The sequence below is a fragment of the Eptesicus fuscus genome, chromosome 5, assembly GCF_027574615.1.
Source record: "Eptesicus fuscus isolate TK198812 chromosome 5, DD_ASM_mEF_20220401, whole genome shotgun sequence".
In the NCBI taxonomy this organism is placed as follows: domain Eukaryota; kingdom Metazoa; phylum Chordata; class Mammalia; order Chiroptera; family Vespertilionidae; genus Eptesicus; species Eptesicus fuscus.
This window is the reverse complement of record NC_072477.1, coordinates 43,352,573-43,368,734: the sequence shown is the minus strand read 5'-3', so window position 1 is coordinate 43,368,734 and position 16,162 is coordinate 43,352,573. Positions and strand designations below refer to the sequence as shown.

The 16,162-nt window shown below is 43.6% G+C and overlaps 1 protein-coding gene across 2 annotated transcripts in view; it reads left to right on the top strand.

Annotated features, from left to right (window-relative positions):
* IQCH (IQ motif containing H) overlaps positions 1-16,162 on the top strand; it is a 219,378-nt gene that overhangs the window by 96,214 nt on the left and 107,002 nt on the right. For both annotated transcript variants that reach the window (XM_054716102.1, XM_028141857.2), the window contains exon 10: positions 15,503-16,054. In XM_054716102.1, coding sequence (XP_054572077.1) covers positions 15,503-16,054 — 552 coding nt within the window. The remainder of the gene's footprint in view (positions 1-15,502; positions 16,055-16,162) is intronic.

The following is a 16,162-nucleotide window of genomic DNA, read 5'->3' as shown; positions in this document are numbered from 1 at the left end:
AACTGCCATGAATATCTTTCATATTTGTACATAAATATTTGTATTTAGGCTACATCTTAGCAGTAGAACTCCTTGGTCAAAGGGTATGGACATTTTCAGATCCAAGTAATCAGTTTCTATTAGTGCTGCAGAACTCAAGCTATGAGTTTGTAAATAGCTTGTATAATCAATGAACAGTGTTATGCTATAGACCCAGCCCAAGTGGCTATGAGCCTAAATTTTAGTATTCATTCATTCATTCATTCATTCATCCGTTCAACTAATATTTATTGAGCTTTTACCATACACGGGGCAGTGTACTAGGTTCTGGGAATACAGTGGTGAAGAAAAACAAGCCAAATCTTTGCCCTGAGGGACTTATATTCTAGTGAGGGAGACAGAAAATAAACAGGTATCTATATATATAAAACTCTAATATGCAAATATACCGAACGGCGGAACAGCCAAACAACCGAACAACCGGTCACTGTGACGTGCACTAACCACCAGGGGGTGTGCGCGGAACATGGCAGGCATTGGCCATGGCGGGATAGTGGAGCAGATGAGTGGGGCAGGGTGCCGGTTGCTGTCATCAGGGCGAGCCTCTGGTGGTGACTGAAAATTCTTTGCTCCCGCACACCACGGTCCCGCCTGGCGCTCGCACCCGCCACCGGTGCCAGAGCCACTTGCACCCGCTGCTGGCACCTGGCACCCAGCGCCTGGCACTGGCCCCGATTGCTCGGCACTGTCAGTGGGTGTGAGTGGCGGCTGCCGGCCCCGATCGCCCCTCAGGGCTTCTCCACTTCCCCCTGCTCCTAAGGGGCGATTGGGGCCGGCAGCCGCCGCTCGCACCCACTGACAGTGCCAGCCCCGCTCACACCTGCTGCTGGCACCAGCTCCAATGGCTCCGCACTGTCAGCAGGTGCGAGCGGGGCCGGTGCCGGCAGCATGTGGAAGTGGTGGCAGCGGGAGTGGGTTGTCGGCAGACAGGGAACCGGGGGCCTTGGTGGCAGGGGCCGGGTGGGGTGCGGAGGATGGGCTGAGACCGCCTCCTGTGCCCACAGCAGCCTCACGGGTCTCAGCCCATCCTCTGCACCCCCACCCGGCCCCTGAACCCACAGTTCTTTTCAAGGTGCACGAATTTGTGTACTGGGCCCCTAGTTTACTATAATGTCAGGTAGTGACAAATGATATGAATTAAAATAAAGCAGAATACACATGTACATCTCTATTGTGTGAAAAGGTGGGGTATTATAAGAATTCTGCAAGTGTTCTTTAGTGATCTGTGATGAACACAATTTTCTTCAGGATAACTGTAAAGTTTTACTTTATACTGATAATAGAGGTCCTTTTCAAAGCTTCCTCTTTTTCCTTGACCTATTGAGAAAGTGATGATGTGACTTATCTTGGGAAACTAAGAATCCAGGCTGCTTTTGAGGTCCATCCTGGCCAGTTCCGGCAATTCTCCCAGCAGTTCCATCCATCAATCATAATTGTTACCAAGTGGTCCTTAACTATGTCACATTCTTTCAGAGAATATTAGAAGGGTAGCAGAAAAGATGTAGTCAATGCAGCAGTAAAATGAAATGTTTCTCTAGAAAAAGAAATTTTACATTTGACTGAAAAATATATTCTATTTTTAAAAATCTTTCTGATTTTCTTCTGTTTGATCTTCAGCCAGAATTAGATCCATTGAGTGTTTTTGTTCTATAAGAATGCATTTAGGGGTGAGGATTTTTCTCCTCAGGAAGTGTTTCAGGAAGACTCATTTGAATAAAAATACCCTTCAAAGCAATAGCATAAATTATCACTAAAAAATTGCTGCTGATCTGAGTGGCCTGTATACTCAGTTCTCTTCCTTTATATGTCTCCATTCAGTGAGTTCTCCATTTTTGCCTTTTATTCCCTTTACTAGAGTCCTGGTGTATGAAATTCATGCATGGGTAGGGTCCCTACACCTGGCTGGTGATCAGGGCCGATCAGGGCCTTCAGGCTGCCAGCCGGGGCCTCCCTTCCCCGGCTGCTGGCTGCTGGGGAAGGCATTCCCTTCATACCATGCCTCCCCCTGGTGGTCAGTGCACATCATAGCAAACGATTGAACTCCCAGTCTCCCGGTCGAACTCCCAAGGGAACACTTTGCATATTCGCCTTTTATATATATAGATAAAGGTTAAGGACTCTGACTCTCACTTTTAATGGACATTAAAGCTGATGCAATTTCTAGGTCCTGTGGACTAAGGATTGTTTTGTTGATTTGTAGACCCTAAAATTCTGGAATATTACTTTTTGGGGTTCTCTCCCAATGCTCATCTTTACAGCTATTCCTTTATTGTGGTTTGTAAGTTGCTAGAAAGACCTTCCTATCTAAAAAGTAGAAAGAGAAAAAAATCCCTGGCTCTTTTGTATGGTGCATGAAGGGATGTTGTCTTTGATTGGATAGCTTGACTAGCACCAGGAGTTTATTAATCAGCAAATACTCCTGGAGGGGTGACACGTTAAGTCAGAAGGACATCGGGTGTCAAAATTAGAAGCACCATGAATGATCCCCTAATGGAAACTGAAACTCCCCTAGGAGAAGTGACTTCCCAAGGCCACAGTGAGAGGTGTGACAGACTAGGTCCCAGGTCTTCGCACTTCAAATCCATCACTTTTCTACCACACCATGGTTCATTAGCATGTTCATAGTTGATAGGGTTAGTTTAACAGATTGCTTTCCAAATAAGAAACAACAGGTCAAGGCCAGGTTGACTCTGATGTAGGAGATGGGAAAAGGAAGGCTGAGCAAGGAGAGCACAGCTTGGTAAGGGGCCATATGGGAAGTTCTGGACAATTAGGGCTTTGGGCATTGGTGGTATGGGGGTAAGGAATGACAGCTAGCTCTGTGATCTTGGGCAAGTCACTTAATCTCTCTGAGCCTCAGTTTCCTTATCTATAACCATGTAGACTGAGATAAGACACTGTGAAAGGTTCTTCACACTTATTATGATCATCACAGCAACTCTATAGGAACCTCTTATTTTTACAAATGAGAAGCGTTTAGGTTCAGAGAGGATGTTGTCTTAGTCAGCTCAGGCTGCCATAACAAAATACCATGGGCTGAGTAGCCTGAACAACAACCACTTACTTCTCACAGTTCTGGAGGCTGTTTCTGGTGAGAGCTCTCTTCCTGGTTTGTAAATGGCTGCTCTCTTGCTAGAGAGAGATCATCTCTCTTTTGTCTCTTCTTATAAGGACACTAATCTTATCATGAAGCCTCCATCCTTATGACCTAATTACCTCTCAAAGGCCCCACCTTTGAATACCATCACACTGAGGACTGGGGCTTCAACATATGGATTTTGTGGGAACACAAACATTCAGTCTATGGCAGATTACAGTCTGCCCAAGCATACGTAACATATAGTGAGAGAGCTGGACTTGATTCCAGGTTAGTAAGACTTCAGATTAGTGAGGCTTATTTCCCTGGGAGTAAAAGGCGAGGCCAATGACCTTCAAGATCCCTCACGCTTTCAAATTCAGGACTGTGATTATGCTGAGTCCTTGAATCCTGTTTAGTCAGCTAATCTCTCTAAATATTAAACACATCTTTCTAACATTTTAGCAAGCTGAGATCTTGACATCTGTTCTGTACAAAACTTAACACATTGTGGACCCTCAACAAATATTAAAGAGCGGGCCTGACAGATGGTGTCCCCGGTCTTCAGAGAAGAACGAAGACTCATCTCCGAGGGTCACTCCACTCATACTGTGAGCTAGGCTCTCACATAGAGCTGCGATGTTGGGAGGAACTCTTCTCTTACACACAATGGAACTGCCTAGGCCAGTGGTCGGCAAACTCATTAGTCAACAGAGCCAAATATCAACAGTACAACGATTGAAATTTCTTTTGAGAGCCGAATTTTTTAAACTTAAACTTCTTCTAACGCCACTTCTTCAAAATAGACTCGCCCAGGCCGTGGTATTTTGTGGAAGAGCCACACTCAAGGGGCCAAAGAGCCGCATGTGGCTCGCGAGCCGCAGTTTGCCGACCTCGGGCCTAGGCCAATTACTAATGGATATGCTTGGTGTTTGAGTAAGTGAACTTGGGCTTATAGATCCAAAAGTAATTTAGTCTACCCTTCTAGGCAAATCATTCTCTAAAGATATTATCCATGTTGGATTGTCCCAAGTACTTGACCATCTTCCACCAAGAAATCTTGGTTATATCTAATTTAGAGATCCCTGACTCCAGTTTAATATTACATCCACATGCTGTCCACATGTATGAAAAGAACATTTTTCATAAAAACATTCATCTTAGAAATACATGCCCTTTTCTTCTGGAATTTTTTTTTGTGGCACTTATTTCTAAATTTTAGATCATATTGGGCCTGCCTTTTTGGCTTCACATCTGGCATATGTAGTCATCATCCTGCTTCCTGCTATTTGTTTTAGAATTAGAATTTTCCCTAAACAACTGCTCCAGAAACTCTCAAAGTTACCTCACTAGTGATTACACTTTGCAAATGAAGAAGAGCATTTCCCAGCTAGTTGACTCAGAGCAGGATGCTAATAATTAGGCCATGGCTACAGGTTTGGGCTCTGTGTGGACCAGAGAGCTATGTCCACTAGAAGGAAGCAATGTGGCTATTGAGTCAGTGACATTACATTGGAAGTATTGCACAACTTTAACCAAAAAGAAGGGAGGGTGCAAGGAAGGAGAGGAAAAGAAAGAGAGAGAAGGAAAGAGAGGAAAGGAAGGAAGGAAGGAAGGAAGGAAGGAAGGAAGGAAGGAAGGAAGGAAGGAAGAAAGGGAAGGAGGGAGGGAGAGAGGGAGGAAGGAAGGAAAGAAGGAAGGAAGGAAGGAAGGAAGGAAGGAAGGAAGGAAGGAAGGAAGGAAGGAAAGAAGGAAGGGAGGGAGGGAGGGAGGAAGGGTAGATAAGTTCATGAGATGAATGGTAAAGGAAGAATAGCAGAAGGAACCAAAACTTGAAGCATGGCCTGACCTTTAATCAGGGCTCTTATTCCTAGCAGGCTGTGAAACAGCTTTGTCTCTACCTGCTCAATGGGTCTCACAATGCTGATGCACTGTTTTAATTTGGGAAGTCTTTCTCTTGAGAGACATGTCTTTTCTTGCTCTAAGTCTAAAGTGTTCCCAAGTGTGGCATTCTCTGTGACAGATGTACTACAGTTATGCTTTAGCTGACTCCAAACCCATAGCTTCCCCGTGCCTGAGTGGTCTATTTGATGTCCAAGAGTGTGTTTCCTTTAAGAGCAGGTCTTTACTAGACTATCATCCAAGAAGGTAGGGAGGTGTAATCCCTTTGTTCTCAGAGAGCCATTGTTAAATTCTATAACCTCACTCTCACCCCACAGCTACCCTATATAATAAAAGGCTAATATGCAAATAGACCGAATGGCGGTACAACCGAACAATCAGTTGCTATGATGTGTGCTGACCATCAGGAGGCATGCACGGAACATGGCAGGCATCGGCCATGGTGGGATGGTGGAGCAGGTGAGCGGGGGTGCCAGACCAAGGCGGGGCACCGGTTGCTGTCATTGGGGCGAGCATCTGGTGGTTAGTGAAAATTCTTTGCTCCTGCATGGCGCGGTCCTGCCTGGCGCTCGCACCTGTTGCTGGCGCTGGCACTGGCTCCGCTCATACCCACTGCAGGAGCTGGAACTGCAGCTTGCACCTACTGCTTGCACCCACTGCTAGCACCCAGCACCAGTCCCGATTACTCGGCGCTGTCAGTGGGTGCGAGCAGTGGCTGCCAACCCTGATTGCCCCTCAGCGCTTCTCAACCTCCCCCTGCTCCTGAGGGGCGATCGGGGCAGCAGCTGCCGCTCGCACCCACTGACAGCGCCAAGCAATTGGGACCAGCACTGGGTGCTGGCAGTGGGTGCAAGCGGCAGCTCCAGCACTGGCTGCAGGTGTGAGCAGGGCTGGTGCTGGCAATAGGTGCTAGTGGGGCTGGTGCCATCAGTACGTGGGAGTGGTGGCAGCGGGAGCAGGGCTGCTGGCAGAGAGGGGACAGGAGGCCACAACAGGAGGGGCCGGATGGGGGTGCAGAGGATGGGCCGAGACCCACCCCTGTGCCCACCACAGCCTCATGGCTCACAGTTCCTTTCAAGGTACGTGAATTCGTGCACTAAGCCCCTAGTTCTTTTTTTTTTATTATTATTAAATATATTTTATTGATTTTTTTACAGGGAGGAAGGGAGAGGGATAGAGAGTTAGAAACATCGATGAGAGAGAAACATCAATCAGCTGCCTCCTGCACACCTCCTACTGGGGATGTGCCCGCAACCAAGGTACATGCCCTTGACTGGGATCGAACGTGGGACCTTTCAGTCCCCAGCCGATGCTCCATCCACTGAGCCAAACCGGTTAGGGCCCTAGTTCTTTATAAAGGTCAGAAAAGCATTCGCTGATGTAGGTAGATGCCTCAGACCTACCCCAGGGAAAGGTACTGTCCCAGAGAGACTTAAGAGTCCTCTCCTTTCATAAACTGCTCCCCAGGTTGCTCCATTTTTCAAGGACGGTCCCAATTTTACACAACTCTCTGTAAAAATAAGGAATTTCAAAATATTTTTAACATTTCCAAGGAGACCAGATTCTCTGGCAGATCTCCTGTCCATAGCTGCACTTCTTATGGGAGTCTCAGGGTCTCATTGACAGAATCAAACATGGGACTGGCAGGACCAGCCAGCTCCATACATGTCCATCTGGGATTATTTTGCGTGTCTGTTTCTCACTGACGAGCACTGTCATTCTCTGAATTCAAACCTTTCCATCATCAGAACCCATTTGTAAAGGAAGACAGAAATGTAGCCATGGGCCATTTCTGTGGGAGCATGTGCCACTTGTCTTCTTCCAGGAGTGGCAACTCCTCCTGCCAGTACTGATGGCTGCTACGGGAGGCTTACTTCTCTCTCTCCTGACCATCCCAAAAGAAGGAATTTATTTCCATTTACCAAACAGTTTGCATACTTGGAACCTTGATTAGAACAGAAAGGGCTAGTGTCTTGGCAAGAAGGCTTTTATCATCACTATTATGCCTATAACTAGTGACCCCATGCACGGATTCATGCACATTGAAAGAAAATTAATTAGAAAGTGGCCAGTGGGGCAGGACTGGGTGAGATGGGCCAGACACACCCTGGAGCCAACCTCCTGCGGTCCCTCCCTAGCATCTGCGGAGTGAGCGTGGTCCCACTGCCTGGCCTGCGGGGATCAGGACAAAACCGGCTCTCCAACATCCCCCAAGGGGTCCCAGAGTGCGAGAGGGCACTATGCAAAGTTGCTGTCGTACAGGGTGTGGAACACAAACACAAGTGTGCAGTAAACCAGATTCAGGGCCGACAGTGCCCCAGCAACAACATAACCCACTGCCAAAGGTGGAATCAGAATCGCACAGCCCCCATGAGGAATCGGGCTCCCTCCTCTCTGGTTTCAGGGTGCATCATCTGAGAACCACTGCTGCCAAGTTACTGCAGCTCAGCAGCTCCTGCATTGACCATCTGCCCCCTGGTGGTTAGTGCGCATCATAGCAACCAGTTGGACTGTCAGAGTCTTAGCATATTTGCCTTATATCCTACCAAATAAAAGAGTAATATGCAAATTGACCCCAACTCCACTACACCCACAAGCCACGCCCACAAGCCACACCCACCAGCCAATCAGGAGCAGATATGCAAATAAACCCAACCAAGATGGCTACACAGAGGTTTCCCAGGCAATGGAGGAAGCCAAGCTTTCCGCCTGCCTTTGCAGGCCTAAGCCTCCACTCAAGCTGCAAAGTTTCAATTATAGAAGTTAAACAAATCTAAACAGAAATGGCGGCAGCCACGGAGCTGGAGAGAACAGGCCAGGGTTGCCCCCGGCAACAGAGGAAGCCAAGCTTTCCACCTGCCCTGGCTGGCCTAGGCCTCCACTCCAGGCTACAAAGTTTCAATTATAGAAGGTGAATTAACCCAACAGAAATGGCTGCCGGCCACCGAGCGAGCAGGAGGCTTGGCTCCACTCCAGGCTACAAAGTTTCAATTGTAGAAGATAAATAAATTACAGATACCAGGGCCTCCGCTTGGGTTGCCAGGGGCATGGCCAGCCTGCAAACCACCACAGGCCCCTCGCTCTGGCCACCCCATGCCCCAAGGGAACCCCCATCCTGATCCGGGACACCCTTCAGGGCAAAGCAGCTGGCCCCACCCCTGCACCAGGCCTCTATCCTATCTAATAAAAGAGTAATATGCAGATTGACCATCACTCCAACACACAATATGGCTGCCCCCATGTGGTCAAAGATCCTGCCCCCATGTGGACACAAGATGGCCACCACAAGATGGCCAGCAAGGGAGGGCAGTTGGGAGGCACCAGGCCTGCAAGGGGGGGTAGTTGAGAGGGACCAGGTTTGCAAGGGAGGGCAGTTGGAGGCGATCAACCCTGCAGGGGAGGGCAGTTAGGGGTGACCAGGCTGGGAGAGGAGGGAAGTCGGGGGCAAACAGGCTGGCAGGGGAGCAGTTAGGCATCAATCAGGCTGGCAGCAGAGTGGCTAGGGGGTGATCAGGCTGGCAGGCAGAAGCGGTTAGGGGCAATCAGGAAGGCAGGCAGGCGAGCAGTTGGGAGCCAGCAGTCCTGGATTGTGAGAGGGATCCCAGATTGGAGAGGGTACAGTCTGGGCTAAGGGACACCCCCCCCCTCCATGCACGAATTTCATGCACCAGGCCTCTAGTATATATAGATAACTCTTAAATTAATAGCATAAAAAAGCTCATTGCTATTTAAAGTCAACTTCTAAAGTTCAAGGAAATTTCCTCCTTTGAGCTTAACATTTGCTTTTCAGTATTTTTATACTTGAGATGATAGTAATTAATTTCATTGCCTAGAACCTAAGAAAAGAAAAAGAATGTGAAGTTGTTTTTTTAATTTCCTATGTTTGTTTATTATGCTTTTTTAAAAAAAGAATGTTTATCCCTAGCCAGTTTGGCTCAGGGGATAGAGCGTTGGCCTGCGGATTGAAGGGTCCTGGGCTCAATTCTGGTCAAGGGCACATGTCTGGGTTGCAGGCTCGATCACCAGTAGGGGCCTGCAGGAGGTAGCCAATCAATGATTCTCTCTCATCATTGATGTTTCTCTCTCTCTCTCTCTCTCTCTCTCTCTCTCTATCTCTCTCTCTCTCTCTTCTCTTCCTCTCTGAAATCAATAAAAAATATAAAAATAAATAAAAAGAATCTTTATTGTTGTATTACATATGTCCTCCTTTCCCCAATTGACTCCTTCCAGCCCACCCACTTCCCCCACCCTAGGCCTTCACCACCCTATTGTCTGTGTCCATGGGTGATGCATATATGCATACAAGTTCTTTGGTTGATCTCTTCCCATCCACTCACCCATCCCACCTTACCTATGAGATTCCACAGTCTGTCCCATACTTCCATGTCTCTGGTTCTATTTTGTTCATCAGTTTATTTTGTTTGTTAGATTCCACATATAAGTGAGACAATATGATACTTGTTTTTCTCTGACTGGCTTATTTCACTTAACATTTTTTATAAAAAATGGGTGTTGACTTTTGTCCAATGCCTTTTCTGCATCTATTGATATAATCATGTGATTTTTGTCTTTCAATTTGTTTGTGATGTATCACATTTATTGATTTTTCAAATATGATACTAGCCTTGCATCCCTGGAATAAATCCCATTTAGTCATGGTGTATGATCTTTTTAAGATATTGCTGGATCCAATTTGATAATATTTTGTTGAGGATTTTAGTATCTATATTCATCAGGGATATTGACCCGTAATTCTTTTTCTTTGTAGTGTCTTTATCTTATTTTGGAACTAGGATAATGCTGACCTCATAAAAAGAGCTTGGACGTGTCCATTTCTCTTGGATTTTTTTGGAATAGATTAAAGAGGATAGATGTTAATTCTTCTTTGAATGTTTGGTAAAACTCCCCTGTGAAGCTGTCTAGACCAGGGCTTTTGTTAGCTGGGAATTTTTTTTTTTAATTATTACTGCTTCAATTTCATTAGTTATTGGCCTCTTCAGGTTTTCTGATTCTTCCTGATTGAGTTTTAGATTGTATTTTTCTAGGAATTTGTCCATTTCATCCACATTGTCCAGCTTGTTGGCATATAGTTGTTCATAGTATTTTCTTACAATCCTTTGTATTTCTGTGATGTCCGTTTTACTTCACCACTTTCATTTCTGATTTTATTAGGGTGCTTATATGTTCACCAGGGTTAGATCCCTTGTTCAATCAATCCCTTTAGTATTATGTAGTGACCTTTATTGTCTCTTTTGATGGCCTTAATTTTGAAGTCTATTTTGTCAGATATGAGTATTGCTGCCCCAGCTTTTTTTGGTTTCAATTTGCATGAAAAATTTTTTTCATCCCTTCACTCTTATCCTGTGTGAGTCTTTTGTTCTGAGGTAGTTCTCTTGTAGACAGCATATATTTGGGTCATGTTTTCATATCCATTCAGCTACCCTATGTCTTACACTTAAGGTTATTATTGATAGATACTTATTATTGCCATTTTAATTCTTTATGCCTATGTTTCTCTCTCTATATATATATTTCTTATTATTACAGAAGTTCCTTTAGATTTTCTTGTAGTGCTGATTTGGTGGTGATGAACTTCTTTAGTTTTTTTTTTTTGTTGTTGTTGTTGTTGTTTTACCTGGGAAGCTCTTTATTTCACCATCTATTTTGAATGATAGCCTTGCTGGATATAGTAATCTTGGTTTCAGATTCTTGTTTTTCATTACCTTGAATACTTCAGGCCATTCCCTTCTGGCCTGTAGAGTTTCTGATGAGAAATCAGCTGACAGCCTTATGGGAGCTTCTTTGTAGGTAATAAATTGCTTTTCTCTTTCTGCCTTTAGGATTCTTTGTCTTTAATTTTTGGCATTTTAATTATGATGTGTCTGGGTGTGGGCCTGTTTAGGTTCTTCTTGCTTGGGACTTTCTGTGCTTCCTGAATTTGTGTGACTTTTTTCTTCACCAGGTTAGGAAAGCTTTCTGCCATTATTTCTTCAAACAGGTTCTCTTGCGCTTGCTCACTTTCTTCACCTTCTGGTACTCCTATAATGCAACTATTGTTACGCTTCATGTTCCACAGCTCTCTTAAGCTGTCCTCCTGTTTTTTAATTTTTTTTTTTCTTTTTGGTTCTCTGATTGAGTGGGTTTTTTCTACCCTGTCTTCTAATTCACTGATCCAATCCTCAGCTTCCCCTAATCTGCTGTGTATTCCTTCCAATGTGTTCTTTATTAGTACTATGCATTCTTTATTTCATAGTTACTATGTCTTTTCTCATGCATTCTTTCCATCATTATTCTGAACTCTATATCTAATAAATTTATTATCTCCATTTCATATATCTCTTCTGGAGAATTCTCTTGTTCTTCCATTTGGAGCTTTTTTTTATCTCCCCATTTTGGCTGCCTGTTTGGGTTTGTGTCTGTGTATTAGGTAGATCTGCTATGACTCTCAATCTCTAATGCAGGACAATGTCAGATGCTGTTTGAGACCCTGTTTGGAGCTATTAGTGATCCACCATTTAGAAATCCTCCTTATTGTATTTTATTGTGACTATATCACTTGGCTTGCTTTTCTCTTTGATAGCTTTCTGCCTTGAATTTATTAGTATCAGTTGACATTTTAAAAATAAAAATAGAGCATGAATAGTCTCTACCATAGTAATACTCAACACAGAGCTGTGGCATAATAGTTACTGATACATTAACCGGGTCCTTTTTTTGTGTGTTCTTCAAAATGCAGAGAGCAGCAGCATTTTACAATTTGGTAAAGATGGGTTTATACATCTGAAAACATTGACATATTGAAGATAATCTGTTCCTTAAATCCCTAAGCAAGAAGCAGTCAGCACAGTAAGTTTATACCTGGCTTACTGCAAAGAATGCAGGGCCTGAAACATCTGTATGCCCTCACCCCCAGGCCATTAGGAACATTTGGACAGTAGGTAGAGTGTCTATTTTTTCAGTGCAACAGGTTTCAGTAATGAAATGCAATGGTTTCACAATGAATGTGGACATAACAAAATTTTCTTTTCTTTATTTTTCTCTTTTTTTCTTTATTGATTAATGTATTATATATGTATCCTTATCCCCCCATACTTCCCCCCCCCCAACCTCCCTGCTCATGCCCTCACCCCTCCTGTTGTCTGTGTCCATTGGTTATGCTTATATGCATGCATACAAGTCCTTTGGTTGATCTCTCCCCCTTCCCCCCACCCTCCCCTGCCTTCCCTCTGAAGTTTGATGGTCTGATTGATGCTTCTCTGTCTCTGGATCTGTTTTTATTCATCAGTTTAAGTTGTTCATTATATTCCACAAATGCGTGAGATCATGTGATATTTATCTTTCTCTGACTGACTTATTTCGCTTAGCATAATACTCTCCAGGTCTATCCATGCTGTTGCAAATGGTAGGAGTTCCTTCCTTTTTTAGTATTCCATTGTGTAGATGTACCACAGTTTTTTGCTGATGGGCACTTAGGCTGTTTCCAAATCTTAGCCATTGTAAATTGTTCTGCTATGAACATAGGGGTGCATATATCCTTTCTGATTGGTATTTCTAGTTTCTTGGGATATATTCCTAGAAGTGGGATCACTGGGTCAAATGGGAGTTCCATTTTTAGTTTTTGAGGAAACTCCATACTGTTCACCACAGTGGCTGCACCAGTCTGCATTCCCACCAGCAGTGCATGAGGGTTCCTTTTTCTCTGCATCCTCATCAGCACTTGTCGTTTGTTGATTTGTTGATGATAGTTATTCTGACAGGTGTGAGATGGTACCTCATTGTCATTTTGATTTGCATCTCTCAGATGATTAGTGACTTTGAGCATGTTTTCATATGTCTCATGGTCGTCTGTATGTCCTCTTTCAAAAAGTACCTACGTATTTAGGTCTGTTGCCCATTTTTTGATTAGATTGTTTATCTTCCTTTTGTTAAGTTGTATGAGGTCCCTGTAAATGTTGGAGATTAAACCCTTATCAGAGAGATAACATTGGCAAATATGTTCTCCCATGCAGAGGGCTTTCTTGTTGTTTTGTTGATTGTTTCTTTTGCTTTGCAGAAACTTTTTATTTTGATGTAGTCCCATTTGTTTATTTTCTCTTTAGTTTCCATTGCCCTAGGAGCTGTATAGGTGAAGATTTTGCTTCGGCATATGTCTGAGATTTCGCTGCCTATGGATTCCTCTAGTATTTTTATGGTTTCCCATCATATGTTTAAGTCCTTGATCCATTTTTAGTTTATTTTTGTGTATGGTGTAAGTTGGTGGCCTAGTTTCATTTTGTTTTGCATGTATCTGTCCAATTTTTTCAACATCATTTATTGAAGAGAATATCTTGACTAATTGTATGCTCTTGCCTCCTTTGTGGTTTGGGTCGATTTCTGGGTTCTCTATCCTATTCCATTGGTCTATATGTCTGTTCTTGTGCCAGTACCAGGCAGTTTTGAGAACAGTGGCTTTGTAATAGAGCTTGATATCTGGTATTGAGATCCCTCCTACTTTGTTCTTTCTCAGGATTGTTGCAGCTACTTGAGGTCTTTTTTTATTCCAGGTGAATTTTTGGAGAGTTCATTCTAGGTCTGTGAAATATACCATTGGTATTTTAATGGGGAGTGCATTGAATCTATAGATTGCTTTGGGTAGTATGGACATTTATTGATGTTGATTCTACCAATCCATGAAAAAGGTATGTTCTTCCATCTGTTTATGTCTTCCTCTATCTCTTTTTTCAGTCTCCTGTAGTTTTCCGCGTATAGGTCTTTTACCTCCTTAGTTAAGTTTATTCCTAGGTATCTTAATTTTTTTGGTGCAATGGTAAATGGGACTGTTTTTTTTTTTTTTATCTCTCCTTCTGTAAGTTCACTATTGGTGTATAAAAATGCCATTTATTTCTGGGTGTTAACTTTGTATCCTGCTACATTGCTGAATTCCTTTATTAATGTGTATAACATATATTGCTGTTGTAATCCAAACCACTTCTGATTTTATTATTAAAATAGAGGCCCGGTGCACGAAATCGTGCACGGGTGGGGTCCCTAGGCCTGGCTAGAGATCAGGGCCAATTGGGGCCATCTCGCTCAGTCCCGATCGGGGCCAGGCTGATTGGGGCCTGCTGGCCGGAGGGGCCACGGGAGGTTGGCCGGCCAGGGAGAGGGACTGTGGGAGGTTGGTTGGCTGCAGGAGGTTGGCTGTGGGAGCACACTGACCACCAGGGGCATTGAGCATCTGCCCCCTGGTGGTCAGTGCGTGTCATAGCCACCTGTCAACCGGTCATTCTAGTCATTTTGGGCGTAATGGTCACTTAGGCTTTTGTATATATATATTTATATATTATTTACATATATATAGCATTTACTCAGCTTTTTTTTCATACAGAAAAGTATAAAGAAAAAAACTGCCCCATCATCCCATTCTTAGAGAACTCATCTCAACATTTAAAAACAAAAGTAGTATTTTTCATGACTTAAAATTCCATCAGTATAGATAGAAACAAAATGAAGCATATGCTTCCTTGGTTTTATTTGTTAGGTCATTTCAGATTCTACCTGAGGACAGCTCCAGATATGTCCCTAAGAAGACACCAGATTTAAGAATAAAAGAACATATGTCAAGAGGAACCTAGAAAGTGGCAATGGTGATAACAGACAACATAATGCTCCTTGTAAAATCACTCCTAGATATTAAGAGAAGGTGGCAGAATTTCAAATCACCAGAAAGTGAAGACCTGTTAGATGAAAGAATAGACAGGAAAGATTTGATGAGCATATTTGAAATTATCATAAAGATAGTAAAGAGCCCTGGCTGGTGTTGCTAAGTGGTTAGAGCATCAGCTGGCACCCCAGGGGGTTTCGGGATTGATTCCCAGTCAAGGGAATGTACCTGGGTTGCAGGTTCGATCCCAACCCCCCAGTCGGGGCATGTGCAGGCAGCAACCAATCAATGTGTCTCTCTCACATCGATGTTTCACTCTCTCCCCCTCAATCACTTCCTTCTACTCTCTCTAAAAAAAAAAAACAATGGAAAAAATATCCTCAGATGAGGTTAACAAAAAAAAAACACAAATAAAGTAAGACTGCAAAGAAAGGCTTCACCCTGCTTTTCAGGATTGGTGGATAACTTATGAACAAGAAAGCAGTGATTTGCTTCCATCCATGCATACGTAAAAAGTAAATCACAGAGATTATAGGGTCAGTTGGCCACATCAAAGTGAACTAAATGCACAACTTGTATATGATCAGTTTCGAGCAATTAAATAACACTTTTATTAAAAATGATAATAGCTTTGAGCAACCTCTAAAATATTCTTTTGGTAATGAGTTTTATGATATACTCTGGCCAGACTTTCATATTATGGCATATAGGTATTAAATCAAAACTAGAATCTATATTTTCCCTCCATTGAGTAGTAAATGATAATGTGATTGTGTGTTTCTTGACCACTCCTTTAAGGTAGATCATAATTCTATTTCATCTCTGACATTTTCTTTCCACAGTGCTTGAAAGTCATACCACCTTGTAGAGCTCTGAAATCACCGTGGGATCACGACTTTTTTATTTATGATGGCGTCATAGACAACACAGCCCCGGACTTCATAGCATTCAAGTCACATTTTATTTTATCTTGGGGAAGTATTTTCTCTCTCTTGGAACACATTGAGAAGTTTCTCAAGGACTATGCAATACCAGAAGTCAAAATAAAAGGGAACGATTTGGTAGCCCTCCTTCCAGAGTTTGAGCTGAAGAATAAACTTACCAGAAATGACCTTCTCTCGGTGGTAGAGAACCCTCTTCCCATCCAAAAGATGTTAACTGTTCCTGGGCAGAGATACAAAGGGCAAGGTGGAAAGCTAAATGCTGCCAGCAAGATCCAGGCCACGTGGAAATGCTACAAAGCAAGAAGATACTTCCACGTTTTTCGCCAGCAGAAGTGGGCGTCAGGTGTGATCGCCATTGCGTGGCTCTTACATTGCCATAAGACGCGACTGACGAAGATCCTGAAGGAGTCACGTGAAAGACACCTGCAGAATTTCCGCATTCGAGCCAAGGTACGCAAGGCTGCCAGCTGCTAAGGCAGACTCTTTTTCTAAACATTTCTTGCTTGAACGATTGCAATAAGTTGTCTCTTTATCTTTCCTTTCTCTCTCCAACTACCC